This window comes from Anarhichas minor, unplaced genomic scaffold, assembly GCF_050575085.1.
Source record: "Anarhichas minor isolate MPS153535 unplaced genomic scaffold, ASM5057508v1 ptg000024l, whole genome shotgun sequence".
Taxonomy (NCBI): domain Eukaryota; kingdom Metazoa; phylum Chordata; class Actinopteri; order Perciformes; family Anarhichadidae; genus Anarhichas; species Anarhichas minor.
This window is the reverse complement of record NW_027466470.1, coordinates 6,796,806-6,824,730: the sequence shown is the minus strand read 5'-3', so window position 1 is coordinate 6,824,730 and position 27,925 is coordinate 6,796,806. Positions and strand designations below refer to the sequence as shown.

General features: G+C 39.7%; 1 protein-coding gene across 1 annotated transcript in view; it reads left to right on the top strand.

Annotated features, from left to right (window-relative positions):
• Positions 1 to 25,828, top strand: part of LOC142956396 (dual specificity calcium/calmodulin-dependent 3',5'-cyclic nucleotide phosphodiesterase 1A-like) — a 75,350-nt gene extending 49,522 nt beyond the window's left edge. Inside the window, exons 4-18 of the mRNA XM_076097958.1 lie at positions 7,908 to 8,021; positions 9,557 to 9,739; positions 11,420 to 11,486; positions 11,700 to 11,816; positions 12,358 to 12,498; positions 14,843 to 14,943; positions 15,615 to 15,743; positions 16,142 to 16,243; positions 19,493 to 19,613; positions 20,555 to 20,636; positions 22,070 to 22,190; positions 24,004 to 24,173; positions 24,835 to 25,065; positions 25,594 to 25,656; positions 25,809 to 25,828. Of these exons, the coding sequence (XP_075954073.1) occupies positions 7,908 to 8,021; positions 9,557 to 9,739; positions 11,420 to 11,486; positions 11,700 to 11,816; positions 12,358 to 12,498; positions 14,843 to 14,943; positions 15,615 to 15,743; positions 16,142 to 16,243; positions 19,493 to 19,613; positions 20,555 to 20,636; positions 22,070 to 22,190; positions 24,004 to 24,173; positions 24,835 to 25,065; positions 25,594 to 25,656; positions 25,809 to 25,828 (1,762 nt within the window). The remainder of the gene's footprint in view (positions 1 to 7,907; positions 8,022 to 9,556; positions 9,740 to 11,419; positions 11,487 to 11,699; positions 11,817 to 12,357; positions 12,499 to 14,842; positions 14,944 to 15,614; positions 15,744 to 16,141; positions 16,244 to 19,492; positions 19,614 to 20,554; positions 20,637 to 22,069; positions 22,191 to 24,003; positions 24,174 to 24,834; positions 25,066 to 25,593; positions 25,657 to 25,808) is intronic.
• The last annotated feature ends 2,097 nt before the right edge of the window (positions 25,829 to 27,925 follow it).

Below are 27,925 nucleotides of genomic sequence, written 5' to 3'. Positions count from 1 at the left end.
TCCCTTGCACTGTGACAAAATAGTTCATTTTATGTAGAGCCATCAACAGCAGCAGGAACATTCAGCCAGTCTGCTGTTGCTGTTGCCACCCAAAACTGAATGGCCAACTCAATGTGTTCAGTGTGGGTGTCACATTAACATTTGTGTTTACATACTATTTCAGCATTTAGCTCACGTTCCAAAGCAACACTGAATACAAGGGGAGGGAGGACATTTTAACAGGACACAATGGCTTGTACTGTCTGTACTAGAAATGTGTTGTGAATCGGAAGATAATATTTGGCATTGTACAACAATGCATTTCCTTTTAAATATTTATATACTCCAACAAAAATATCTTTTAGTTTCATTTCTTTGTAAAACTAGACTGCTTTTATGCATATAAATCATGTGTTCTTCATATAACTACTAATATTTGCTTGTTTCAGTAAAATATTATCAATTTGCTTGCTTGATAATAAAAAATTCTGGTTTTATTTTAGTCAAAGTTAATTCAATTTGGTGTAGTAATGCAGTTCAAACTGGAATCATTTGAAATATCTACTGCTGACATATGGTACATTTTTGGGCTTATGACAGGGTCAAGAAATTAATTTAAAAAAAATAACAATGTTGACATTGCTTGACAGAAAAGCAAACCAAGAGGACGTTCAGCAACTGTTGCATGTGTTGTGTTCATGAACATTTTTTAAACTTTGGAAAGAGTGGGAAAAAATGCTTTTCATACGTCAATACGTCTTTATTATGCGATTATAGAAAAGTGGGTTTAATACACAAATTCATAAGAATTTGACATACAAAGGAACATTTTTGCAAATTCAGATACAGAAAATAGTCAAAATTAACCATCACAATTTACCAGAGGCTAAGCTCAAACCTTAAAATGTCTTGTTTTGTTTGTCCAACAGTTCCAAAGTTGTTCAGTTTACTTTCTCGTCAAAAGTTATCAACATAATTGTACATTGATTTTCTGTCAGTTGACAGACTTTTTTTTATCACATTCTTTAAAAATAAATCTGGCTACTATAGGGCAGACAGTATTAAAAAACTGCTACCCAATTAAATGCAAACTTAATTTGGCTCCACCTGGTTCTCTTTAATTGATTTCAAAAATAAAATGTAAAGATGCTACAATTACTGTGAAAACATTTCTGTTTATATCATTCAAATACATCATAGAAGGCCTCCTCTTCCAACAGCAAGCCATTTCTTGATAAAGCCATGTATGATGTAGAGGGAATCCAATGAGTTAAGCAGGGTTGAATTGATTGTTCACAATAGAAAACGGGTTCAACACTGAGCTGTTTTCTGTTGATCAGAGGCCAACTCCAGATTAAACCATGACTCAGATTCCTGCCTCACCCCACCTGTCTCGCTAAAATGTAGACATCTCAGGACTCTATATTAGAGACGAACCTCTTCTCAGCTGCAGTCATAAATCATGGCCGAGGCTGCAGAATCCGTGGTACCACGGCTTAACTTAGTCATCATGTTTTTACAGGTCTTTTTCCGCTTATCAGCCTGAAAACCTGTGTGTGTTCCCTGAAAGCAGGCTTATCTTCCCGGGTGATTACATTGACCCCAGGCCATTGATTGCACATCGTCTACGCTAGAATGTCAGAATGAACACAGATGGTGACCAATTTTTGCATCCTGGCAGGGCTCTCTGCTCAACCAGCACCATCTATTCTAGCCCCGTTTCTGCTGTGTGGAAAATAGCTTCTGACTGTTTCTGCCGCTTCTCAAAGCAGAAATTAGCCTTTTATTATGAGTTAGGTCAGAATGGAATACATTTGATTTTTTTTAATCGTTTTCCCCTGTGGATATGTGAGTGTTTTTTTCTGCTTGAGTGACAAAGCAATTGTTAGAGGAAGGAGAAAGCTGTTGCTACGTTACCCTATACTGTTTAATTTCTCTGTTTTTCATGTTCCCTTCTGGCTGTCACAACAGCTGTCGAGAGGTTGAGTATTGTGGAGCCCCACTGTATACTGCAGGGCGGCTAGTTCGGTACTTGTCCTTTCGTTTTTTGTATTTCCATTCTTCTTTCTGAGGAGGTCAGTTGCGGCTAAAGCACTGGCGGCAATAAAAATAGAGGAGACGCTGAATACCTACTCTAATCTCCTCTCTGTGCTCTCTGCTCACCCTCCCTGAGGGAAAGCAGATAAATCTCCATTCTTCAGATATAGAGGCAGACAGCTGGAGGGTCATGTCTTTGCCGTGCTCAGTCACTGGCCTGCTTAACCTTGGCCACTGGAATTTGTCAATTTATTGGGATAAAAAACCCATCCATGAGACTATATTAAGGATAAGTTATTTACTTTGGGGATGGTAAAGGGTGCTGCATGATTGTAGCTGATGATAATAACAATAATAATAGTGGTAAAGGGCTGCATGGTGGTGTGGTGGCTAGCAGCTCACCACAGCAAGAGGGGCCGGAGTTTGATACCCGGGCGAGATGGGCCTTCTGTGTGGAGTTTGCATGTTCTCCCTGTGTTAGCGTTGGTTTTCTCCGGGTTCTCCGGCTTTCTCCCACAGTCCCAAGCTTAGGTTGATTGGCAACTCTAAATTGAATATACTCTATACTCTGTACTCCCGACACGACCCCGAACAGAATCAGAATCAGAATCAGAACCGTTTATTGCCAATGTGTGTTGCACATACAAGGAATTTGTCATGGCGGGTGGTGCATAACATAAACATTAAATATAATGGATGGATAATAGCAATAACAACAAAATGAAATTGAAAGTTGAAAAGGTCTTGAACTGGAATAAAAAGCAATATTCAACAGTATTATGTACAGCAGTTTTCTGCTGCATATTTTGTGTACACTCTGCTAAAATAAGATTATTGCTTTTACACTCATACATGCACTTTTCCCACCTAAAATGCCCTGTTACTGTTACTACTTCTGCAGTTCAAACACCTTTGAGAAAATTATCCTAATCCACTTTCCATCCACCACAGACTCCCTGTTATAGTTCACATATAAAGCCCAAAGGTCTGTGATGACACATTGAATGTGGCACTTCACGTTAATATCTCACATCATGACAGCTCAAGTAGAAATCAAGGATTTTTAGGTGGATTTCAACACCATGATATCAGCGCTCTTGCTGGTCAAGCTTTACCAGCTGTCCCTGTCCTGTGACCATGCCCAGCTGGTCGTAAAACATTGAGCTTTCAAACTGTAGAAAGCACATAATAAGTCTGAGAAGCACACATCAAAGACCCTGAACTGCAGCGATGAGCTGTGCTCATAGGGCTGTGGGCTGTTTCCTCCTGCAGCTCTCTGTCAAACTACATCAGTTTGCAGATGACAGAGTGTTGTTCAGACTGAAAAGAGACAGGAGTTGCAGTTATGAAACAACAGTTTCATAATATAACCCAAAAATCACAAATTTGTCGAAGAGGGCTTTAGAATCTGTACAGAACTTAAGACCCTCACTGTCTTAAGACTCTTTATTCGATGATTGTAGATTTCAGGAGAAGACCCACAGCCTCTGTTTTAACCTTTGGATGATACTCCACCTAAGATCTATCTTTTTGTATTTTAATCTTTTAGAGAGAACAAAAGTCACATACAGAAGCATCTCATGTATATGTTTTAGCAATATTTTCAGGATAGCACTTTGAGCGACATGTATTTCAAGCCAATACCCTCTATATACACTTTATAACTTCTGTTTATAGTTTTACACACACCGGTGCCAGTATCTATTTATATTACATGCATGTTGCTCTACAGGATCACTGCTGCATTACCTTATCTGCTTGTTAAGTATTTCTTTGTATACATTTCTTGAAATTTAATGAATCTAGATCAGAAACAATTATGCGATTGGTAATTTGACAGAATCCTCAACAATCTCGTTAATTGTTCGTCATTTATCAAGCAAAGACGCTGGTTCCATCTTAACTAATGTTAATATTTGCTGCTTTGGTCTGTTTTATATCATTATGAATTGAATGTCTTTGAAATTGGATACTTTTGAGATTTTATTGAGGATTAATTGTTAGAATAATCAAAAGGCAAATAGTTATTATTTGCAACCATTTAAGAATCATATACACTATTATGTTTATGTACAGTGTGTCTTAATGTCATCAGTCTTACAAAACTACCATCTTACAGAAAGTAACTTTAACTTCCCATGGAGCACTTAAATTGAGAGTGAGAAGTTGATAATGAAAGGAATTGAGAAAATGAGTTCACTGTGTGTCATTATGTGTCATTATGTGTCAAGCCATAGCAAATGAAATCACTGTTGCTCCACCACCCTCTTGGCTTTTTCCCTGCATGGCTTAAACTGAATTTCCCAAGTTGGCTCTGTGCCTGGGAGATACTTTGGGCATGACCCGTGCTATTAACCCAGCGTGTTGTCTCCCTTGGTAATGACAGCAGGTAAAATGAGCCAATTTTGTTTTGGTTGTCAGAGACATTGATTTATTGTACGTTTTGGCACGGGGCTCGTCATCACTAGTCTTTGTTTGTAGTCAATTAAGTGCATTTGGAATTTTTGTATCAGATTTTCACATCAGAATGCTATCTTAGGGATGTGAGGAAACAAATCTTTCTCTCTCTAAATTGTTTCTGCTTTTATCTCAACACTTTGAAATAGCATTAATTCTCACTAGAAAGCCCTCCCGGATGCTCCACATCTCGTAAATTATCTTTTCATTGAACAGCAAAAATTGATTGTACATTCAGTTTAGTTCACAAAACAAAGGCGATGAGCCTGAGAGAAAGCATTTTACAGAAGCACTCACCAGAGACAGCTCATGTGCTGATGTCATTCAACATGGGCTTTCCAAGTTAGCACAGCGTGCTAGCACCATTGCGATTCAGTCATAGAAAATGACCAACTGATCAAAGTTTAATATTTATGATGATTGGCGATAATGGCAAATTATAATCTGAGAAGGAGCTTTGTTGAAGGAGGGAGGGTATTTGTTATTCTAGTGTATTAGCAGGGAAGCTCGCTGGCACACAGCTGTTCTTAATAACCATTATTAGTGCCAGCCAAACGACATGCACTGTGATTCCAGAGTTGCAGCTCACTCTTTATCCATTCACTTCCTTATGATTCTTAAAATAGCCGAGTAGATTTCTAGTAGCTGTATGGAGCTGTTTTTGTGTGTGAATCTGTCCCTGTTTTGTTTATCCTGTGCAGTCCTACAAATGCTGTCACATAGGGATGTTAATAAGATCAGTTAAATGGTTAAAAGAAATATTTCATTTTTTCACAAGTTAAGCAAAACTCAGGTGATATGCTTTTCAGGAGAATAGCTGGTCCACCTTAAAGGTCAGCCCACCTTTAATGAATTAGAGAACATGAATTAGAGTTGTTGCTAACTTTGGGGCTAACTTTGGGGCAAGACACAGGAACTTGGCTTTGTTCTTGAGGAGTTGTAATATTTATTCTAAGAAAAATAAACTGTACACACACTGCCCTGCTATGTTCACAACTAAATGGCAATGCACGCGACATCGTGGCTCCTAACTCTCTGGTATGGACGAACTGGGGACTCAGTTGCCTGTTTTGTGCATCGGTTATTGTTGCAGCTGGGCAGCTTGTAATGGCACTTCAACCACAGCACACTGCAATGCAAGGCACTAAAGTTTTCCGTTAATGATCATTAACAAGGGTCAGAAATAGTATTTGGGATATTAAGTATAGTATAGTAGTAAGTATTCCAGGGTTTAACAGGTCGCAGTAAAGATATGCTGCAATGTGCCAGCAAACACATGGGAGAAGAAGACTGCAAGCTAGTAAACATTGATGTTAACAAATGTTTTATGATGAAGGAATTACTCTTGAGACATTTGTTAGACCTCAAGGATACACACAATATATTTGGGGGAATAACACTAAATGTGAACATTAGTCTGTCAGACTGCAAACCTATTTGTGTGATCCCTTTTTCCCTCTGCAAACAAGTGAACATAACTTTTGGTTGTTTCGAGTAAAACTCCACAGGGCGTCTTTAAAGGAACAGATTCATCTTTTTTATTTTGGGCAACACTAGCAACATGGCTCTTGGGATGGCAAAGTCGGTCTGTTAGGTGGTTGGTCAGTCTGTCACTTTGGTCCTGACTGAAATATCTCAACAAATATCAGATGGTTTGCCATGGACGTTTGTGTAGACATTCATTGTTCTCAGACAATGTGTTCATATGATGTTTGTGATCCTCTGCAGGTTTATATTTTTGATTCAGAGTAAAATATCTGGACAACTATGGGATAGATTGCCATGAAATTGTGGGAAACAGTCATTTCTGCATGAATATATAAGTAATGACTCTGTGATTCTTTTGCAGAGGTAGAATTGAGGAAATACCGAGATTATTTTAAACATTTCCCACCTGATATTATTGCACAGTCTATGTCAGTGGTTTCCATTGAAGCTCTGCAGATAGATATAGAGATGGATTGCATGCTACCTCTACTTCATTTGACATTCAAAATAAAGTCTGCTGAGCGTTGAAAATGATCTGATAATGTTCAGAGGGTGTTTTCACTGCTATACACACAATACAGCAGGCCCCAACCCCAACTTTGGCCATAATACATATAATAACATATAATATTTTGGCCAATAAAGAATAACTGGAGCCATACTACATTCATGAATATTTAGATTGAGACTTTTTTTCCAACCTTCTTCACAGAAACATTTTGCAGCGTGTAGTTGGTGAAAATTGCTGCCAGGGAATGTAATCACTGAGAGCATCTGAAGCCTCCTACTCTCTCCACCCTTCTACTTAATAATTCAAAAACAAGCATAGCCTCTGTGGGCATTCACTGTGAAAGGGAGCGCATGACCTCCAGCACAGCAGCAGGTGGTATACTGCAAGAGGTTGCAGTGTGCAGAAATTGATGTTAAGTTGCTTTGCTCTTCGCTGTCTATTTTTAGTGGTTTTTTTTGCCAGGGCTCAAGAATATTTGGAATAAAATGTCACACATTGATCTACAGGCAAAAGGACATTAGTGTTAATAACACTGAGAAGATCTGATTGATCTTTCAATTACACTTTTTTAATGTTACAAATTTTCTTTTCCAGGTAAACCAATCCACATTATACATTTTGCATGCAGGAAAAGTTCCTCATTATACTGCTAGGTATCACGCATGACTGTAATCAGTTAACTGTACGTACAACACTTTATAAAGTTAACTGGTATATGTGGTGATCATCAGTGAAAATATTTTTTTTGCAAACGTTGACACTGTCTTGCACAAAATCAGCAATTGTTTACACATAAAAGCTGTATTAACTTTCTGCAGCACTTTCCTGTCTTCATGAATCACTGTGCTCGCGGTTACAATAATATCATTTGAATCAGTCAAGGGCAGAAAAAGTGTCACTGATCCAGTTATGCAATCTAATAAAATGGAATCGATGTTTTGAAAAGCCACGTATAGCAGAACTGCAATATTGAAGCTATTTTGATTTTAAATCGCCGTTACATGCAAATGAGCCCAAGCAGAGTGTGCAGACATGTTGGGTTGTCATAGCAGCCAGCATGAATGATGCCACAGCTCTGGAGCCAGCTGATACATGCGGCCATTACAACTGTGGTTGACACAGGTTCTCTTATGACAAAGTGTTGTACTTATGCCAATCAAGACTGAGACGAAAGTATGAAAGTATGAAAACAAATTGTCAATATGTCCTACCCTAACACACCTTCTGGTCCATAGTGAATCATATTATTTATAATTTTCTCTATTTAAAAAAAATGTATTTAGACCAAGATGTTTATTTACACAGAAGAAAATGTTGCCCAGTACACCGCTAACTCAGACCAGATTAATCCAATATCAGTTGCAATTAATTTATCACGTTGAGATGGCAGGGAAGTAATCCCATTTGTTAAATGACTGTTGAATCTCTGTTTTAGATTACGATGTCTGGTAAAGCAACTGGAGAGAGGAGAGGCTTCCCTCACTGATCTCAAGAAGAACCTAGAATATGCAGCGTCGGTGCTAGAATCTGTTTATATCGAGGAGACGAGGTAAGTAAACAACAGCTTTCTACAGTGGAACAAGTATTGACATGGTTCATTTATGAAGAACAATAGTGCAGCACTGACAAATATAGAATACAGAATCACACACCGTGATGACGAATATTACACTAAATGTATAACTAAATGTGTAACAGGCATATTGCAAACCATACCTTAACTCTGAAGTACTTTTAAATATAATTTACTGAGATACTCTACTTACTTACCACTACATTTCAGAGGGAAATGTTGTACTTTTTACTCCACTACGTTTATCTAATATCTATAATTACTATGAACTTTTCAGATGGAGGATGCATTGTTACCGCTGCCAATGAGGTTACATTTTTGGTTCAGTTTGTTTCTTTTACTTTTAGTTAAACAGGAAAAACTACTGGCCTGGTTTCCATGAAACGTGGTGTTAGGGTGTAGCATTATTTCAGAATTTCGATAACTTTCAGTGTGCCTCTCTAGTTATAGATTACACTACCCAAAAGCATATGACCAGCTACAATATTTCAGTAAAATTGCTGACATTTTAATACATCAATAATAATGATCCAAGGGCACTCTCAGTGCACAGACCTCCACCAAGGCCAAATGCCCTATTGCCGATATTCGGATCTGCTTCAAAATTCATGAGGTTTCTTTATTGACCCATGCTGCAAACTTCTACCCGATTTCATGAAAATTAGGCCAGTAGTTTTTACGTAATCCTGCGGACAAACAAACAAACAGAACCAAAAACATAACTTCCAGAATAATGGATAATGAATAATGGCAGAATAATAATGCATCACTGTTTAATTCTGCGCTTTTACTGAAGTAGCTTTTGAATGCGGTACTTCTAAATGTAATGGAATATTTATTACATTTATATTGCTATTTAAACAACCTAAATACTTCTTCCACTGCCAAATATGAGGTTTATGGTCATGGAGAAGTCATGGATCGATTGTTGTAAAGATATGGTTAAGATTAGGGAATATGCAAGGTCAATGTATGTCAATAGTGTAGTGCAGGTCCAGAATCTGAGATATGACCGGGTTTATGGAATTATGTAAGCCTCTCGTCATCTAGATCCCAGCAGATTAGGGCCAGCGATGGCAGGACCACTCCAAGATGAAGGATGATGAACTATCCAGTGCAGAGTCCATGTAGCACCATGATTATCAGTGTGATGTGAATGCTTTCTCTATGCCATAAGAACACGTATTTAGTTCAGAGGGTGGAGACCAACAGGCTTTGCTCTTGATCCCCTGTACATGTCAACACAACAGGGTAGCTGTGGAGAATGATGTCACACAATTGGATTTGAATACTCCATCATGGTGTTTCAAAAGGCCTGGGATGTTTTAATGTTACATAAGAGGCGATATTATTTGATGGACAGCGCTGGGATTTTGAGTTTGCTGCAATAAAGGCTAGATATTTCAGTAAGCCTTTCGTCTCTCTGCATCTGTCTGTGTCCCCTTTTCTTTGCTTCTTTTCTATTTGTGTCTGTCTTTTACCTTACATACCTCCTTTCTCCCTTCTTTCAGGCGTTTGGTGGACACAGAGGATGAACTCAGTGACATCCAGTCAGAGTCGGTTCCCTCAGAGGTGAGGGATTGGCTGGCCTCAACCTTCACCCGCCAGATGGGCCTGATGCTGCGTCGCAATGAAGAGAAACCTCGCTTCCGCAGCATCGTCCACGCCGTCCAGGCGGGCATATTTGTTGAGAGGTAACGTGTTTGTGATGCACAAGCACACAGCCGCATTCACATATCGACGAGTAGTCATCAATGTTGAATAATTAATATGGATTGTTACCTTTATCTTTCCCCGACTGAAGTCGCAAATCTATCATTGTTCAAGTGTAGCCCACACCGACTTAAAGCAGTTCTATCAACATCTTTAGTTCGGCCTTGAATAATGAAAAGACAACCATGGTGTTCTCACACAGTGAATCTTCTGCACGAACACTTTTTATTACTGACATTTTGCAGAGCATTGCTGAAGTGAATATTCTTTAGTTTTGGACTGTTGGTTGAACAAGATAAGACATTTAATGAAATGACACTGTGCTCGTGATCGACATTTGTCACAGTTTTCTGGTGTTTTATAGACCAAACGATTAATCCATTAATAGATAAAATAATATAATTGTAATAAATAATCACTTGTGAAATCAATTATTAGTTGCAGCCCTAATGTAGTGTGCCATATTTACTCTTTGCCATTTCATTTGAGTGTCCTGATTGTGTGAAATGTATGCACTACGCAATGTCCACAATACAACCATGTACACTTCTTTCTGCTAACAATCACTCAATGCAGATGCCAAAATTGTACATCGCCATTATTGATTCATAAGTGTCTGAAATCTCAACTTAGAATCTCAACTCTAGAGTAAATTATTGACTGATCTATATTATGCAGTAAATAGATTCTATAGGCAGAAGTGAACGAGGGAGGCCTTTGGGGTACAGGGAATTGTCTAGGTTAGAATATAGTTGATTATTAATGTGGAGCATATTTCTCAACTCTCTCTGAACTCTCTATTTGTACTTTACTGAATGAAAACTAGTGGCAGCCGAGAAGCTGGAGAAGCCGATTCAAAACTCTAAACCACTACCAGTCGGTCTGAAAACTGGTCTGGTCTTTTAACATTTAAATTAGTTGGAAATGTGTTTGTACTCTCTGAACAGTCACTCACTCACCTGAGTCACCCATCACAGCCTTGGCAAGCCCGGATAAACACAATCATTCAGAGACTTGCGAACGGCTCCCTCTCCAAAATCACATACTAACATGCAACATACATTTGTTCAAATCAGTAAGCCTCAAACATGTAAGCTGTAATCTTTCTTAATCTGTTGTTACAGAGGGCCGTCTGTTTTCAGACATTTACAATGAAGAAAGATTGGAAAAGGGAGGATGAAAATGAAAAGGTGGAACAGTGATGAAGCATGAGGTGTCCACCATTTTAAATTTGAAAGAATGTCCTGTTCTGACAAAATGGCCAGCTTTATATCAAGTTGCATTCATGGAAGTTATTGTAAAACTTTAAGTAATTGCATATTTTGTTGTATTCCACTGTTTTTTTTTATGCTGAGCAATGTACACCAACTTCTAATATTCCACTAATCTCATTGAGAATTACACCTCTTGTATTGCAATATGAGATTAAATGAATCTATATTCTATCCTTCACATTCGACAAAGCCTTAAGCCATTGCCATGTGAAAAAAATAATCCTTTTCTCAACTAAACCTTTTCAGCACAGTTTCAAACCAAATTGTGTTGATTCGAGGGTTTATAGTTTGTCTTGGTGGGGGAACCTTCCAGGCCGTGGTTTGGTAACCTTTGGTGTTTACACTCAGCGGTGCGCTTCATTTGATGTTTTTATCTCGTCCAAACAGGATGTACCGTCGTACCTCCAATATGGTGGGACTCAGCTACCCCCCTTCTGTCATATCTGTGCTTAAGGTATTAACACGTGCACACACATCCAAGCAGAAGCCCACAGATATGAAATAACAACTTTGTACACTTGTGCCAAAATCAAGACTACATACCCTGAGCTATTTACAAGAATTAGATTTGCAGCACCACACATCTTAACCCTTTTTTTTCTGTAAAGATGAATACATTACTTGAGGGGAAACCTGTCATTATTTTACATTTTTCTTCCCCTCACAGCATGTTGACAAGTGGTCGTTTGATGTGTTCGCTCTGAATGAGGCCAGCGGGGATCACGCACTTAAATTCATATTCTACGAGTTGCTGACAAGATACGACCTCATTAGCCATTTCAAGGTAAAGCCTCAAGGATATATATATATATATATATATTGCTTTGTCATTAAAACAAGGAAAAGCTAGAAATATTCAGTATAGATCACAATAACCTTCACAATGCCTGATTTGCTGGAAGTCAGCTCACTCACTTCTGTGTCTCATAAGTGTTAGATCGTGTTGTGTCTCAGCAATGACTGAATTATAAAGGGGGATGGACATACAGTACTCTATCTCATCTGACACTGGTGGAGCTGATTTTCCACAGCGCCTTACAGCTGAGGACACTTCACTTTAAGTGACAGCATCTTAGAGTAAATGACATGGGCAATGAAGCTGACATGAATATGTAATCATAGTCTGCAGTAGCCTAAATGATTCACGATCCATGATTTTATGACATCAATTTCAGATGCTGCGGGGACTGTGCGTGTAGCGAAATTGTATGCAGTCATCATTTAAATCGCTCAATAGCTTTAAGAAGTGTCTTACTGTCTGCGGTGTTTTTTTTTCTTTTTTTAAGCTGGCAGTCATTTGTCGTTGTTGTTTTGTCTGCCGTCAGATCCCGATCTCTGCGGTGGTGTCATTCGTGGAGGCCCTAGAAGTGGGATACAGCAAACATAAAAACCCCTACCACAACCTGATGCACGCTGCTGATGTCACGCAGACTGTACACTACTTGCTACTCAAGACTGGCATGGTGGTGAGTAGGATTTGACTGCACAATTACACGTTAGACACCTACATAACCCAGTTGAACATACAAGCGTTTGTTTGGTTCCCAGTAGGAAAGCTTAGTCTATATAATCATATTATCCACATGAGATTCAGAACATCAGCTGCCGTATGCCAGCCTTATTGTAGCTTTTTTTTTTTATTGGAGTATCCATTCCTTAAACAAGACAAGATATCCCACGTCTTGCTCAGGGCAGGTTTGAGAACATCAACCCACATATCTAAGATCATCCTTCAAAATGGGACACTCATTAAGGATCATTGTCTCAACATTTGAAGTTTATTTGTTTTGTTGCCCAGACGTCGCTTCATATTTCATGTTCCTTTTGTTCTTTTTTCATCTTGTGACCTATATTTCACTGCTTCCCACTGGAGTGACTTTAGGGCATTTCTGATGCTGCATTCATTCCCAAAAAAAAAAAAATCCTTAGCCTCGCTAAAGCCGAGTTCAAAGTCCCCCAACCAGCCAACCAGCTGGCCGCCCCCACTTCCAGTGTTTTTATTTAATCACCGTAATAAGGTGGCTGCGACAGCTGTCGACATGGTGTGTTTCTTTGGGCACTGCCTTGCAGAGTAAACCACATTACTGCTAGAACCACGGGCTCCTGGGAGAGCAGGAGAACAGCATCTATCATTTTGCAGGCCCTCCAGACTCCATTAAATCAACAATCAACAGGTCATTCATAAAGCCGGCCCCATGAGGAAAAATACTGAGGGATGGTTCAGCCATCTTGCCCCCACCCACCTCCCTATCCCCACCCCCCCTGTTCTTAATGACTCCCCCATCCGCACTGTTGATTCGTCACCCATATCGACTAGCCGTCCTGAGCTAAATCCCCACTCCGTGTACGTGAGTGCACACAGATAAAATATAAACGCCTATAAATAAAAAGCACACACATGCAGGAACAGTCCATATAATTCACATCCGTTTGACCATTCACGTCTTTATCTCTATTCCTGTTTTTTCCTTTTTCTGGCAGTTAAAGGAATAGTTTGACATTTTGGAAAATACACTTATTCACTTTCTTGATGGCAATTAAATGAGGAGATCAATACCACAAGTAGGACTGTAGTGTTCATTTCATGAACGCAAATGATGAAGATGAAATTAGTTACCAAAAATAGAGGTGGCTAAATTGGAATTTCAAAATACAAACTATAACGAAATAACGAAATTACATAGAATGATATTCATCTGCTTTCAGTAAGTTTGTTCCTGACATTTATTATAATTTAAGAATTAGTTTTTGTCAACTAAAAATTGACCAAAAATATGACAACAAGCATGGACTTTTGAGGTCAGGACTAAAACTACATTTAAAAAAAGCGGACAAAACGCTAGTCTGTACAGTAAATACAAAGCTACTAAGTTACCAGCAGCGGTAAGCTGAGCTTAGTTTAGCACCAAGAATGGGAATAGGGGGGGACAGCTAGCCAGCTCTGACTGAAGGTGACAATATCAGTCTACCAGCACCTCTGAAGCTCACAACTTTACACATTATATCACGTTTGTTTGTTTTAGAATCACAAGCAGCTAGCCAGGTTAGATTTCTCCCCCCGGCTGTAGCTACATATTCACCACAGACATGAGTGTGGTATCAATCTCATTATTTTACTCTCGGTTGAGCATTAGGAGTTGCTGTTACTTTCACAACATTCTCTTCTTTTCTGGTTTTAAAGGTTTTAATTTGAACTAAACAGCTTAATGGGTATCCTCACCTTGTCATGTCAAGTAAATTTTTATTATAGCTCAATATTACAAAGCATACTTCAAAGGGCTAAAAACAGCAACGAGCAATATTAGCAAAACACATGAAAAACGTACTGTGATGTAATGTTTAAATTTATATTTGGTAACAGGGACAAACCAGACTGAGACTGTCTGGAAGGGAAAAGAGGAAGGAGTGTTAAAATATGATTCTCAACAGAGCTTGTCTTATTTAAAGCTTCCCTTTTACTTTTCTTACCTTTCCTCTCTCTTCTCCTCCCAATTTGTTTCCTTTTATCCCTGACGGTAATGTATTCCTCATGCCAAATACTTCTCGATGCATCTTTTATATCACTTTATTCCTCTTCATCTTTCTGTCCTTATGTACTATTCTCTGCATTCGCCTCTTCTCATTTATCTTCCCTAATCTCTGTCCATTCTTTCCTCTTTTGTTCATTACTTACCTTCTCTCCTGTCAATGTCGCTGTCTTTTCCATCTCGTTGCTTACTCTCTTCCATATACTTCTCTTAATATTCCCCTCCTCCTCATTATGTTCACCCCCCCCCCCCCCCCTTCTTCTCCTCTTTTTTTTGCCTGCAGCATTGGTTGACTGAGCTTGAGATCTTTGCCATGATCTTTGCGGCAGCGGTGCACGACTACGAGCACACGGGGACCACAAACAACTTCCACATTCAGACAAGGTAATGGATCATACAATCATGAATGCATGGCTCCGACTCGGCCGATCAATGTTTTCATTTGCAGCGAGGGAGCTTTACAATCACACTGAGGTCGCCTGCAGTGCAGTAATAACGCTGAGGCAGGACGGGAGTCCAAATGAGCTCCAAACTCTTTGCCTTTGAGAACTTGAGTTTGAGAGAACACATTGTAACAAAATTAAAGTTACTCGTTTTGTTGATAAACTACTTCATAATGTATCCTTACTTTTACACTGAAAGTCAATTCCTACAATTGTCCAGATTCCTTTAATTCACAAAATTAAACTTCGAAAACTTCATGTAAATAATGTTGTCCAGACCAGAACGTTTCTATACATGATACATTTCAGAGAGAGAAACCTATCAGTTTAATCATTTTTGTATTGTGTACACCCTGTATCTCTTTGACATTGTGAATATTGCTTTATAAATATTATTTGTACAGTAGAGGTAGTACATAATCCATTTTTTTGTTGTTCTTTGTTTGATTTTGTCCCTCAAGACTCTTCCATACAGTGGATCGCCTCCTAAGTCAGGGACACACAATTTAATTAAAAAGACAAAGCCACATCCAGGGATCAATTGTTTCTCTTTTAGTTGTTCTTTCCAATGTAGACCTATAGAAAGATTGCTCTTTGGTTTGTCTTTGACAGGTCAGACACAGCTATCCTTTACAATGACCGCTCAGTGTTGGAGAGTCACCATGTGAGCGCAGCCTACCGCATGCTGCAGGAAGACGATGAGATGAACATCCTCTACAACCTCTCCAAGGATGACTGGAGGTCAGTAAGACAGATAGAGAGTCCAGACATGAGGCAGGCCGAGCAGAACAGTTTCACAATGTACATGTTCAAAGCCAAAAATGAATTTATCTCTTATTTTTCAAGATTAACAAATGTGCTCAGTGGAGCGAAAATCTGAAAAGCTGGATTACCTTCAAGGTCCAACAACTTTGTTCTAAATGGAACTGTTATGTGTGATAATACATTAAAGGAGACAGCTGAAATCCAATTTCTCACAGCATAAGCTGGGACTTGTCAGGGCAGATATTATAAGTAGCTCTCAAAAACTGTGTTGTCATTTAATTTGAGCAACTTCAGAAATAAGTCAGCTTTATTACCTGTGAGTTTGACAGTACATGGCTCATTTTCATATTTTCCTCTCCTTTGTTTTCCTCCAGAGAGCTTCGGGCTCTGGTGGTGGAGATGGTGCTGGCCACAGATATGTCCTGCCACTTCCAGCAAGTTAAAACCATGAAGAACTTCCTACAACAACCTGAGGGGTCAGTTGACATTTCCTTCAATGCTGTTTACACTCCCCGCCCTTGTCCCAGCAATTTACATCCTCATTGACCTTCCCATCGACCACCGTGTGCTGTACTCACCTCCAGCTGTTTACAACCCAATTAGCTCTGCCCTGAGGATGCACTCAAACATTCACAACACAACAAGCATTCATGTTGTTATCAGGTGGACTGGGACGATATCTGTTGTTCAGGTGTTGTTTACCCCAAATAAAAAATTGAAATGGAATGAGGATCTTGTGGCCAAAAAGATACCAAACATCATGCATTATACAGTGCAAGTATATAGCAAGTTATTGCTCTCTCAGGCACAAACACAGGCTAGTTTGTGTTTTTGTGCTGGAAGTCTGCAGCAGAGTTATGGTGCAGTCACACCATGGTGAAATGTATTTGCACACAACAGTGAAAAACAGCCGGCGGCAGATATATTGCTGGCAGGTTTGCTGGCACACGGTGAGGCTGCTACTTGATAAGATGACCAGATAGAAAACATTAGCCGCCCACAAACTATGTAATAGTGTCTTTACCAGCACTAATGTTCTGCTGCTTGTATTTTGCTATACAAGCACATAACACCCATTTTTATGTTGTCAGAAACTTAATGTCGGGAATTCAAACAAACAGCATTAAATACTATTAGGTGTAGCAGGCCCCGTCCAACCCAAATGTATGAGTCTGATAACCGCTGATTACACCCATTCAATTGGCTGACAACATTGGAAGCAGGTGCATATAAACATAAAAAAGCAGCCATACATACGTCCTTACCACTTGTGTTGGCCAATGTATTTTTTATTTGAAATGTCCTTTGCACCGTAGTATAAGTTTCCCTTTGATGTACATTTTTGTTCCACTTTTTCCAGTACAAGTAAACAAGCTAGAAGGTAGCCTACTGACGTCTTCCTCTCTGTCTCTGTCTCTTACCAATTATTTTTGAATTCAGCAAGTTGAAGTTCACCCATGTTGAAGACCAACCCTGGTGTATCGCAACAGGAAGTAAATATGTTTCAAATTAATGCATTTTTGTTTGCTGCGACCGAGGTCACCAGACTGCAGCCGGAACTTCCTAATCACACATTTTGAGCACAGCCCCCTCTACGGTGACCGATAACCGGCACTGCTCTACATGCAGGCAAAGAACTGTCGTTTGCAAACAGAAATAAAAGACAGCTATAAAGCAAACTATCATATGACGTGATGAGTCATCACTGCTGATGGAGCTCGTTGACCTCCGGGGTATTCTTTTCACTCACAATTAAAAAAAACTGCTCAAAAAGCAATGATGTGGAGATAAATAGCTTCCTGAGAACATATTTAGGATTCAACAATATTATGCTTTCTATGCTTGTGAATATATATCAAATTTAAAAGAGTGCTGACTGGAAAGTAATCATAATGCTACAGTATAAGGTACACACACGCGTGCATGCAGATAAATGAGCTTGCAGTCTGCAGGAAGCTGTAACGCTGAATAGACTCTAATGTGAAGTAATTCAAACCAGTCTGCTCCAGGGCTGCTTCGAGTGCACTTTAAGACTCAATCTGCCACAAATGGAATGAAGGGAAATTTGAGCCAGTCTTTCTCACCTCTATTTAACCTCGTGCTGTGATGTGTGTGTGAGTGTGTGTTTTCATTTGTGGGCCTATTTTCCATTTTGTATTGTGTCTGTTCATTCATGCATCAGTCCATTAAACATGATATTTTGATATGGTTATCAAGTGATATCTCAGACACGGCTGATGTCTGATGAGGTGAGATGATGCTTCTTCACACCAGTTCCAGTGTAGAAAATCGATTTGCCTAATGTGTTTTTTTTTTACTCTTTTTGGATGGAGGTGCTTCACTGTTTTTAGGGAGCTGTGCAGGTGTGTTTTATGAACACGCTGATAGACATCTATCCATATTTCAGCATCTGTTTAATGAGGATTTATAGAGAAATATTTTAGCATTTTCTTGCGGGTGCCTCATATTAGATCAATGCCATCCCACGTTTTACTGTTGGGACACCCCTTCTATTGTCTTGGAGGCTGTCCTGGCCAATCAGCAGGCAGTTGGTTGACAAAGAGAGGGTCATCAGCTTGATTAAGCTCACCTGGCTCTTTCAGGCTATAAAAGCTGGTCCACATGCTCATTGTCTCTCTCCCTTCCTACAGCTGACATCCACCCTGCAGCGCCTTCTCTTTTTTTGCACCTTCAACACCTCACACACGCAACACATTCATGCACTACATCCATTACTGATGTTGCTGATCTGCACACCCCACTGTTTGTTTTGTGTTAACTGTTATCTAATATATTGTGTTGTCCCGTCACATTCGTTGAGCCAGTTTGTGACATTGTCAACAAATCCCGTGAAGAGACCAACAATTAATTGATCCCAGTGATACAATAATAAGCATTGTCCTACAGCTTCATTGTTACCCAAAAGCTATTAAAACTAATCAGTGAGCCGCAGTCTTCTTCTGGGTGACATGTTTCTTTAATACCATGAACACAAACATAGAATACTCAGCATATCGCAAAATCGCAATAATATTGTATCGTGACTTGGGAGTCGTGATAATAGCGTATTGTGGGGCCTCTGGTGATTCCCACTCCTAGAAGTCAAACAGTATCAGGAGACGGACTAACACATTGTGGGTTTTGGACTATTCATGGGATTTGTTGACAATGTCACCAGCTTTATCCTCAAAGTGTAAATGCTCCTAGACCTATAGACACCTGAACCCTTCTGCAGTCAGCCATTGCAATCGCATATGTTTGAGGGTTCTTACATCTTTTTTCATGTTGAGCATGATATACTGGATTATCTGTTTTTTCACTTTTTATTGTGCAGTTCTTGCTCAGACAGTCCATATTTGTGGACAGATTACTGTAGACACATTTGCAGCTGTGCCACATTTCTTTTCCATTTTTATTTTTTAATGATTGACCCTACTGTTTTCAGGGACTCTCGCCTTTGAAAATGTTCTTCCATGTTTGGCATTTTTCAATAACCTTGTTGCAGATTTGTCTAGAATATGTTTGTCCTCATTATGTAGTCTTTGCCAGGACAATGGCTAAGCAAGGGTTTGGCCTACCAGATACAGGTGTATTTAACCTAAAATCCCTTGTCAATGTTGATCTTATAATGGTGAATGGTAAAATATTATGGCTTATTAAAACCGTTTGGCTGTACCTGTAATGATTTCAGTTCTTACAATTATTTATCTCGGTCGTTTTTGCAGCGTTGACAAGCCCAAAGCCCTGTCCCTGCTGCTGCACACAGCAGACATCAGCCACCCGGCCAAACGTTGGGACGTCCACCACCGCTGGACCACCTCCCTACTGGAGGAGTTCTTCAGACAGGTGAGTGGGTGCACATGGCTAGGTCTCGGAGTGGTGCATGGGTAGCTGATCCAGTGTATGCTTCAGTGTTTTGGATACGTGAGATTCAGATACATAATCTTTCGACTTTTTGACCATTTTTGCTCAAAAGTTGAGATGAAAAGTTCATTCTTGACCTTCAAATCACACCTGTTCCCTTCCTGCTATGTGAGTATGCTCTGGTGTTTGGGAGGAAGCATTATTTATTTTTATTTATTTACTATTTATTTTTTAAATTTAGTCCGATGCGTGTTAGGTTTCTGCACACCAAGAATAAAACAATGATGATATAAGTGAATGATTGTTTTAATACGGTGCTTTACGTTAGTGAGATACGCAGTCATATTCATAAGTTTGATGGCATTGCAGACATTCTGCTCCTCGTCATTTTTATAATTGATGCCCCTGACAAAGCGCCATGGCAGATTAAAATGTAGAACATTACCTCTTTGATAAAACAATGCAATTGGCTCTGAATAATATTGATAGTGGATTTGTTAATGTCAACAAGAAGGACAGTCGTCTAACTAGTGCCACACTGCTTTCATCCCCTCCGTTATTTATCCGCATTGTTCTCACTATCCGAGCTATTGTTATTGTGTTTGCTTTCACAAGGCCTTTATCTCTCGAGATATGAATAGCCAATAAATAGCCCCTCTGAAGAACATTGCCTCTTGACTCTACATCTCGTCTTTTTGTGACAAATCAGAGGAGAAAATGAAACACATTTGTGTCACAAAGCACTTGTTGTGGTAGGGGCCAGACAAATCCAAAGCCTGTTGATAGAAGTGTGAGCATATGGTGTACGGTGGCGGTGTGTACGAGTGTGTTTACGAGTGCCTGTGTCTGGAGGGTGATGGGCTACATTTTTATAGAAACAAAAGAATGAGAACAATTTACTGAGGAAGCTGCTGTATTTCCAGGGGGACAAAGAATCAGAGCTTGGCCTGCCATTCTCTCCGCTCTGCGACCGAAAGTCCACAATGGTGGCCCAGTCCCAAATTGGTGAGTTCAAATGCACCACCAGCATAATAGTGTGTCTGTATGGCTACACAAGTCCTGCTCAAGCATGAGTTTATTTCAGAAAAAAAAAATGTTTTCTTCGTAAAGGATTCATTTACCATGAAGATTAAATGTTGTGCTTCCATTAATAAATAATGGTAGTATAATAGAGAACAGTTTCCTTGACAGATAACTTACTTATGATTAATAATGTCTCTTTTCTTCAAAGACCAAAGCTCTGTCCTTTACCACCTTATTTTTTTTATTGATTGAGTCTTATTAGGAAACAAACAAGCACAGGACTTTCACCCTGGAGACTGCTGTTCGTGTCTTGTGTGAAACCAAGTCAACGTTGCCTTACTTACTCACTCACTGCTACGTAATTTACGGTCTAAAGTTCCGGTTCAGTTATGTAACAAACACACTTAATTTAAGTAACAAACACACCACAATCTTATCCTATGCCTAACCAATAACTTATGTTGCCTAAACCTAAACAAGTAGTTTTGTTGCATAAGTAAACCTAAAAACTAAATAAACCTACGTTCAAGGTTTATTTCGAAAAGAGACTGTGTGCATGTCATGACCGGAAAACGAAACGTTATTTTCAGAAGCATGCATGTAACGAACAGAAAGTGACACGTCCAAAACTGACCCTAGAGTGGTACTTAGGGCTTCATAGTTAGAAGCGTAGGACCACTGACCAAGTGGTGGAATTGGACAAGTTGGGAGAGAGAATATGTTGCTTGTGTAAAGCCCCATTATCTTCCACAAGAAGATAAGTCTGCCTGTATGTTGGCTGAAAGGCGGAATCCAGGGAACAAGTCTGCAAATGACTCACAGGTCGCTTGGAAATGTTAAAGCAAATCCTGAAGGTTTTATCCTTCTTTAATACTGACATGCTCCCGTTTAGGCTGCATTTTTGCACAAAGCCAGGACTATGCATTCTGTCCCTCATCTCTTACATCAGAATAGGATTAGGGAGACATGGCTTTGTAGCCATAGGAGGAAAAATTACAGCGAAAAAAAAACGGTTTAATGTGAATATAGGCATGTGAATATTGTTTTAAGATAGACTTGGACAATTTGAACCTATCCTTTAATAGCTGTGACCGCACAGTAGTAATTGAAGTCGATGAAGATGAACGTTTTATCAGCTCAGAGCTTCTCCAATCTGCATTTTGGCAGCTGGACAGTCTAAAGGCACCATTAACACCTACGGACTTCATTTAATTTGTATCTAAGATTTGATAATTGATTTTACAACATTCTGGAAATACATTCCAATTTTAATTTCATAAATTGCAGCATTACCGTGATTGTTCTGGGCTTCTTTTTGTCCACGTATGCATTCAATAATTCAAAACACTAAAGAATGTGAATATGTATAAACAGATGACACTATGTTCTGAATTTGCTGGTATCTTTGTCACCAGGGTTCATTGACTTCATTGTGGTGCCCACCTTCACTGTGCTGACGGACATGATGGAACGCATCGTCAAACCGCTCATCGACGAGGCCTCCCATGCAGGTTTTGCCGGCTTCAGACGCTCAAGGTGAGCTGCAGCACTTCCTCTGAGAAATAATTTGGAAATGAAAACTTGGGATTCTTCTATGCTGCTCACTAGCAGGACTGAGCAGATGGACGTGGGTGAATGTATGTAAATCCGAGTACATTTGAATCAACCTGCCTGCCTAAACAAGAATGGAAAATCTACCGTTTTCTACCCTTCACCTCTCATACCTGTAGTAACTGCTCGCTCTATGACGTGATTAAACCCCAACAGCTCCCCTGCAATAACAGCATATCTAATGGAGGAGAACAGCAGATGAGTCTCCCATGAGTAATCCATTTCTGTGCGTGGAAATGTCTCCACCTTTCATCGGGCAGAGCCACACACCTTGAAATTGATATTTTAGAGATGCTAAACTCGTTGTCCCTGATCGAGAGTGGGCCTCAGTGCTGGATCGGCATACACAATGGCCTCTTGAGATATAAAACACAGTGGTTGGGTCTCCACTGGCTTACTTAATTGGCTGAGTACTTTTCCTCCAGCCACATACTAAATCACATATATGCAAGGCTTTGAAACCATCCAGATAAGAAAGTTCATTCCACTTGTTCTTGGGTTACTAATAATTAAACTACCCAGACAAAGATCATTTTAAAAAAATAGTCTTTTATTTGTTTATTAAAGTGAGCTTATTGGGGAAAAAACAGCCCTACTTTGGGAGTCTGGTTCTGCATCTTCTGTTGCACCTGCGCATCAATATCAGCCTCCCCGCTCTCCTCAACAGCAGTCATTAGAATCACTCAGTGGGCCTCCAGTCGAAGTTAACCGAGTGGAAATCTCAGATAGTGTTGCCACTTGTGCAGTCTCCTTGTCTTCGTACACACCTGGGTGCTGATGGGTTTTCTTGGACTGTTTCTTCCCAGCATTTAGAGCAGCTTTCAATCATCTGTAACGAGTCTGCTCTCTCTGTCTTCCTCTGATAATCTACCCGTCTTTCTCTCTTCTTCTCTCAATGTGCCTCTGGCTCTGAAAGCTCTGGTTTGTCAAGCGCTTTCTAGGGATGGCAATGTCAGTCTGTCGGTTTTGTTGGTCCACCACTTTGGTCCACACTAAAATGTCTCATCGATGTGCCCTAGCTGATATACTGGAATTGTAATCTCTAAAAGGGGAACTCCAGTTATTTAGTTTTGGACTTCCATCAATTTGTGGCATCCACAAGAGACCTTTTTGAAAAAGAATGGTTTAGAATTGAAGCAGCAGAGGGTGAGATATGCTGACTTTTAGTCCCAAGTATGGGTCAAGCTTAATTAACCCTTGACTCCACATTTCCCATAATGCAACTTGACAACATCTTCCATCAGACCCCTGCCTCTTAAATGCCCATTTCTTTAAATTCAGTGTGAAAGCTTAGAAACTTTGTAAAGCTCCCTCCGGAACAACAAAAACATTATTACACTGTTTCCACACAGACTGAGTAGCATTCAAGTAGTTCAAACTGAACTTTATGTGTAAAATAGGTGAGACGTGCTCTTTTAACTTTTCCTCTAGTGCCATCAGGTCAAAATCTGAATTTGTTGGTTCATGACTAAATTTCTGCAAAACTAAGGACTTTCACATCAGCGTCAGTACTTTGTGTTTAGCAAATAGAGCACGCTAAACTAAGATGGTGAATAAACATTATACATGCTAAACGTCAGCATTTGTCTTTGTGAGCATGTTAGCATGCTGACATTAGCATTTAGCTCAATAAGCACCACTGTGTCAGTACAGCCAACACAGAGCTGCTATCATGGCTGTAGGCTCTTAGTCTTGATTCACTTTAAACGCTCTTCATCCTACGCATTATTCTGTCCAGTCTGAACAGTCTTAGCTCAGAGGAGTCCAAGAGGCACAGTGTGAAGAGCTCCGACAGCAGCTCGTCGGGACAAAGCTCTCTGCTGACGGTGGACCTGAAGAACTTTAAGGCGTTGTGGAACGAAGAAGTGTACCAGAATAGAGAGAGGTGGAAAGCTCAGGCTGCTAAAGGTACAGTTTACCCATACAACCAAATATACAGGTACATGGAGGTGATTTGGGGGACATTCATATTGCTTGTAGTGATGATCAGTTTGCAGCTCTACACACATTATTTCATTTTATTATTTTGGTTTTCCAGTCAGCATCTTTACGGTTTGGTTCACTCTTACTGCTCAAATCAGCACCATTTTATAAAGCTCTAGTAATCCACAGTCCACTACAGGCTCAGCACCAAACAGCAGACATACACAGTTAGCTGGTAATGGAGCATCTGGTCTGGTAATGGAGCATTTAGCAAATAAAGTGCCAGATATTTGCCTCTGGATTTGGTAGAAACAAAAACAGTAACCAGAAACACAACTCTGAATGAATGCGTATGTTGCTCCGTAACTGCTGGATGTGTAAATAGACAGCTGTTTGCTAGTTTACCATGTCAACATAAAGGTGATAAATGTGTTTTCAGCTTGTTTCTGCTGCCCCCAAGTGGCCAAAATCTTATTTGATACAGGTTTAAGTTAATATTCATAGAGAGGTTTTATCAAACGGTCCGAAACGGTCAACTGAGCTCCCTCAACGTTTACTGGCTTTAAGTAAGAATAAAGCTGCGATGAATTAATGCACACAGACACTCAAATACGCTAACCTGCCTCCACCCTCCATGTGACCTCAGAGGCGGAGGAGAGAGCTAAAAGGGAAGCGGAGGAGCAAGCCCAACAGGAAGAGGCGATGGAGCCCCAGGAGGTCCACACAGAACCAGAACAGCCTGAACCAAAGGAGGACCAACTGGAGGGGGAGGAGCTTGAGTCGGCGGAGGTCAGACCACCAGATGGTAACATGGGGGAAACAGAGCAGGGAGCGCAGCCGGGGAGCGCCACGCACAAGAATCCTCCACTGCAGAACGGTACGTCCTGCTAACTGTGAAGTCCCACAGCAGCAGGTGGCATAAGGCAATTTATATACAGTACGTTGACATGCATACATAAGTGATCATCAAAGCTGCAGTGCATGTTTCTATCGTTCATTTTCATTATCAGCGACACGGTTTGGATTTGTTCATCTCCCAACTTTTGGTACCCATTCACTTTCTTCTAAAGCAGATAAATAATTCTGAGATGCTACACCAAGTATATTAAAACGGTGACCCCGAAAGGTCCCAGTAATTGTTTTGTCAATGAGAAGTATTGCTTATTGTTTTGAATCATTGCAGGAATAAGTCAACTAGAATTGAAAACAAGGTCCTGTGGGTTTGAACTATGTTTGGCTGCACAGCATGGGTTTGTGAGATAGAACATGTTTTTACAAACTTCACAAAGGGGAGAGAATGCTTTGAGGATATTTTTTCATTTCCTTGTTTGAATAGAGTGCATGTCCTGTCACCACTAAATGTGCATCAGTGGGACAAAATAACAAGACTACTCTGACTTTTCAGGAGCGTTATCTGAAGGGACTGTATCTCCAGAGGTTGAAGAAATCAAGAACAAAGGAGACGATGGTGAGTTTTATTCCTGCAGTCCACGACTATTGACAAAAGAAATAAATTGAAGTGTCTACACCGAGTTGCCAGTTTATCAGGTACACCAAGCTAAAACAAAAGTAGTCTAAAAGAGGACTAATTATTGATAGTCCTTGTTTGTTTTCCCAAAGCAGAGGTGGCGATGGAATAAGCCAGCTGTGGAGAATCACGGCCTCACTGTCACTGACCTGAACCTGCTTTTACTTGTATGCGAGGACTCCCGCTCACGCCAGAGGAAAAGCCATTAGTTGGACTGTGTCGCCCTCTACAGGACACCAAGAAACTGACACCTTCACTTCCTTTTTTTTGTCTCTATGATTAACTGTTTTTACTTTTACGATGTTTATGCTCCCAGGCTATTGTATGCAGAGCTTGCAGCTCAACCCACGTGCATTATTCCTACCTTCCTGCTTCCTGATGAATACAATACAGAAGAATATTTAATGACCTTGTGATGGGAGGGGGGGACGAAGAGGAGCCTTTGAAAGACACTGAAAATGTTGCTTTTCTAATTTTAGTTTGCCAATCGTTTACTTCGCTCTACTTGTGTGCTTAACTCAGACCACAGACATGTAGCCATTCTATTCAAAACCCACCTTTTACTGCTGTATTACGCTTCTCTGTCGACACACAAGACAAGTTTGTTTGCAGACAAGGGTTTTGCATCACAGTGATTTATATTGGTACTAACTGAAGAATACATTGTGGGAAATGCAGAGTAGATGTACATCAAGAGGGACGTCTATAGCCGCTGCACAGTATGTACTGGATACAAGTAAGTGTACAGTTCATTGGGGTTGAATTGACAGGTTTACAGCACTAATATTTTACTAGAAAGTACTCCTTAAACGTATCTCTGTGTAGAACATTTGAGTTGTCCCTGTGCTGCAGGAGCTCCGGTTGGGAGTCTCTTAGGTTTGCTGAGGCTACTACAAGAAACCAGTCGTGGCTCATATTCTTTCCCTCCACATGTTTACTTTCTTAGTGCTTTCCTCAAATGCATTTGTGTTCCTTGCAGCCAGGTTTGTGTTGTTTTTGTGTGTTTCTGTCCTCTTTACTGTACATATTGAAAGTTTGTATATGTATGGAAATGAGGAGGAGTAGAAATCCTACAATTCCACAATCCATCAACAGGTTTTTTTTTCTTTTTGGGTATAATGTAAGATAGTGTAGTGAGAAATATCCAAAAATTAGAATGCAACTTTTGCATCTCAAACATATCACACATTCAAGTTTTTGTAACATGTAAAATGTTTTTCTTTTACTTTTATTTTTGTAACAATCTTATTTGTTTTGCATTTGTTGTGTCCTATATGAATCATGCACTAGACGTGTCTAATATCCTCACACTGTATGTCGTTTCTTCGTCAAAAGACTTCTTCTTGATGCCTTCTTATATCTATTTAAGCTGTAGCAAAAATGTCAAGATTGTCGCTGAATTAGAGAAAAAGCTCACATATTTTATTTTGCAGTACAGGTATGTTACAGCAGCTTCGCCTATGAGGTTGTTGGTGTAATGTTTTAATCGTGTTTACATTGAGCTCGTACACTTATTAGCCAGTTGAATCCATCATGCTTCTGTGATGCATCCGAGGCTACGAGTCCAAACTGTGTCTGCTTCTTGTCTGTATGCCGGGTTTTTAAGGCTTGTAATGTTATGTATAGGAGATGCAAATATCGCTTACTGTGCATATGTAACATATTGAACCTCTGCAACGCTGGTTCAGCTTTATACACTTAATATGTGTAATTGAAAGAAAAGAAGCATTTTGGCAGTATTCACTTAATAATGGATATTTTGTCCCTAAAATTGAAGACTTTTATTTTGTTTTTCCTTATGTTTTACATTCTTTTGGTATGAAAATCTCAACATTTATTGTGCCAATATCAGGTTCTTGGCATATTATTTTAAAATATACTGTACATATGTGTACTGGTACATATACTAAAACAAAGTATATATGGGGTTCAAAGAGGGTGAATAATCCAGCATCTAAACATTTATATAAAACTGTAGGAATGATTTTATAGCCTCTTTGTTTTAATACACACGACTCATTTTTATATTATGACAGGAAGGTAATATATAAAGCAGTTTATCACGTAATGTAACCACATGCATCTTTCTACTTAAAATACAGTCAGTGGTTAGCAAGACAGCTGGCTGAATGTGTGCCTATATATATGTACTTTCCATTTCACACCTTTCACCTGTAGGAAAACGAATTATGTGATGTCATTTGAATTT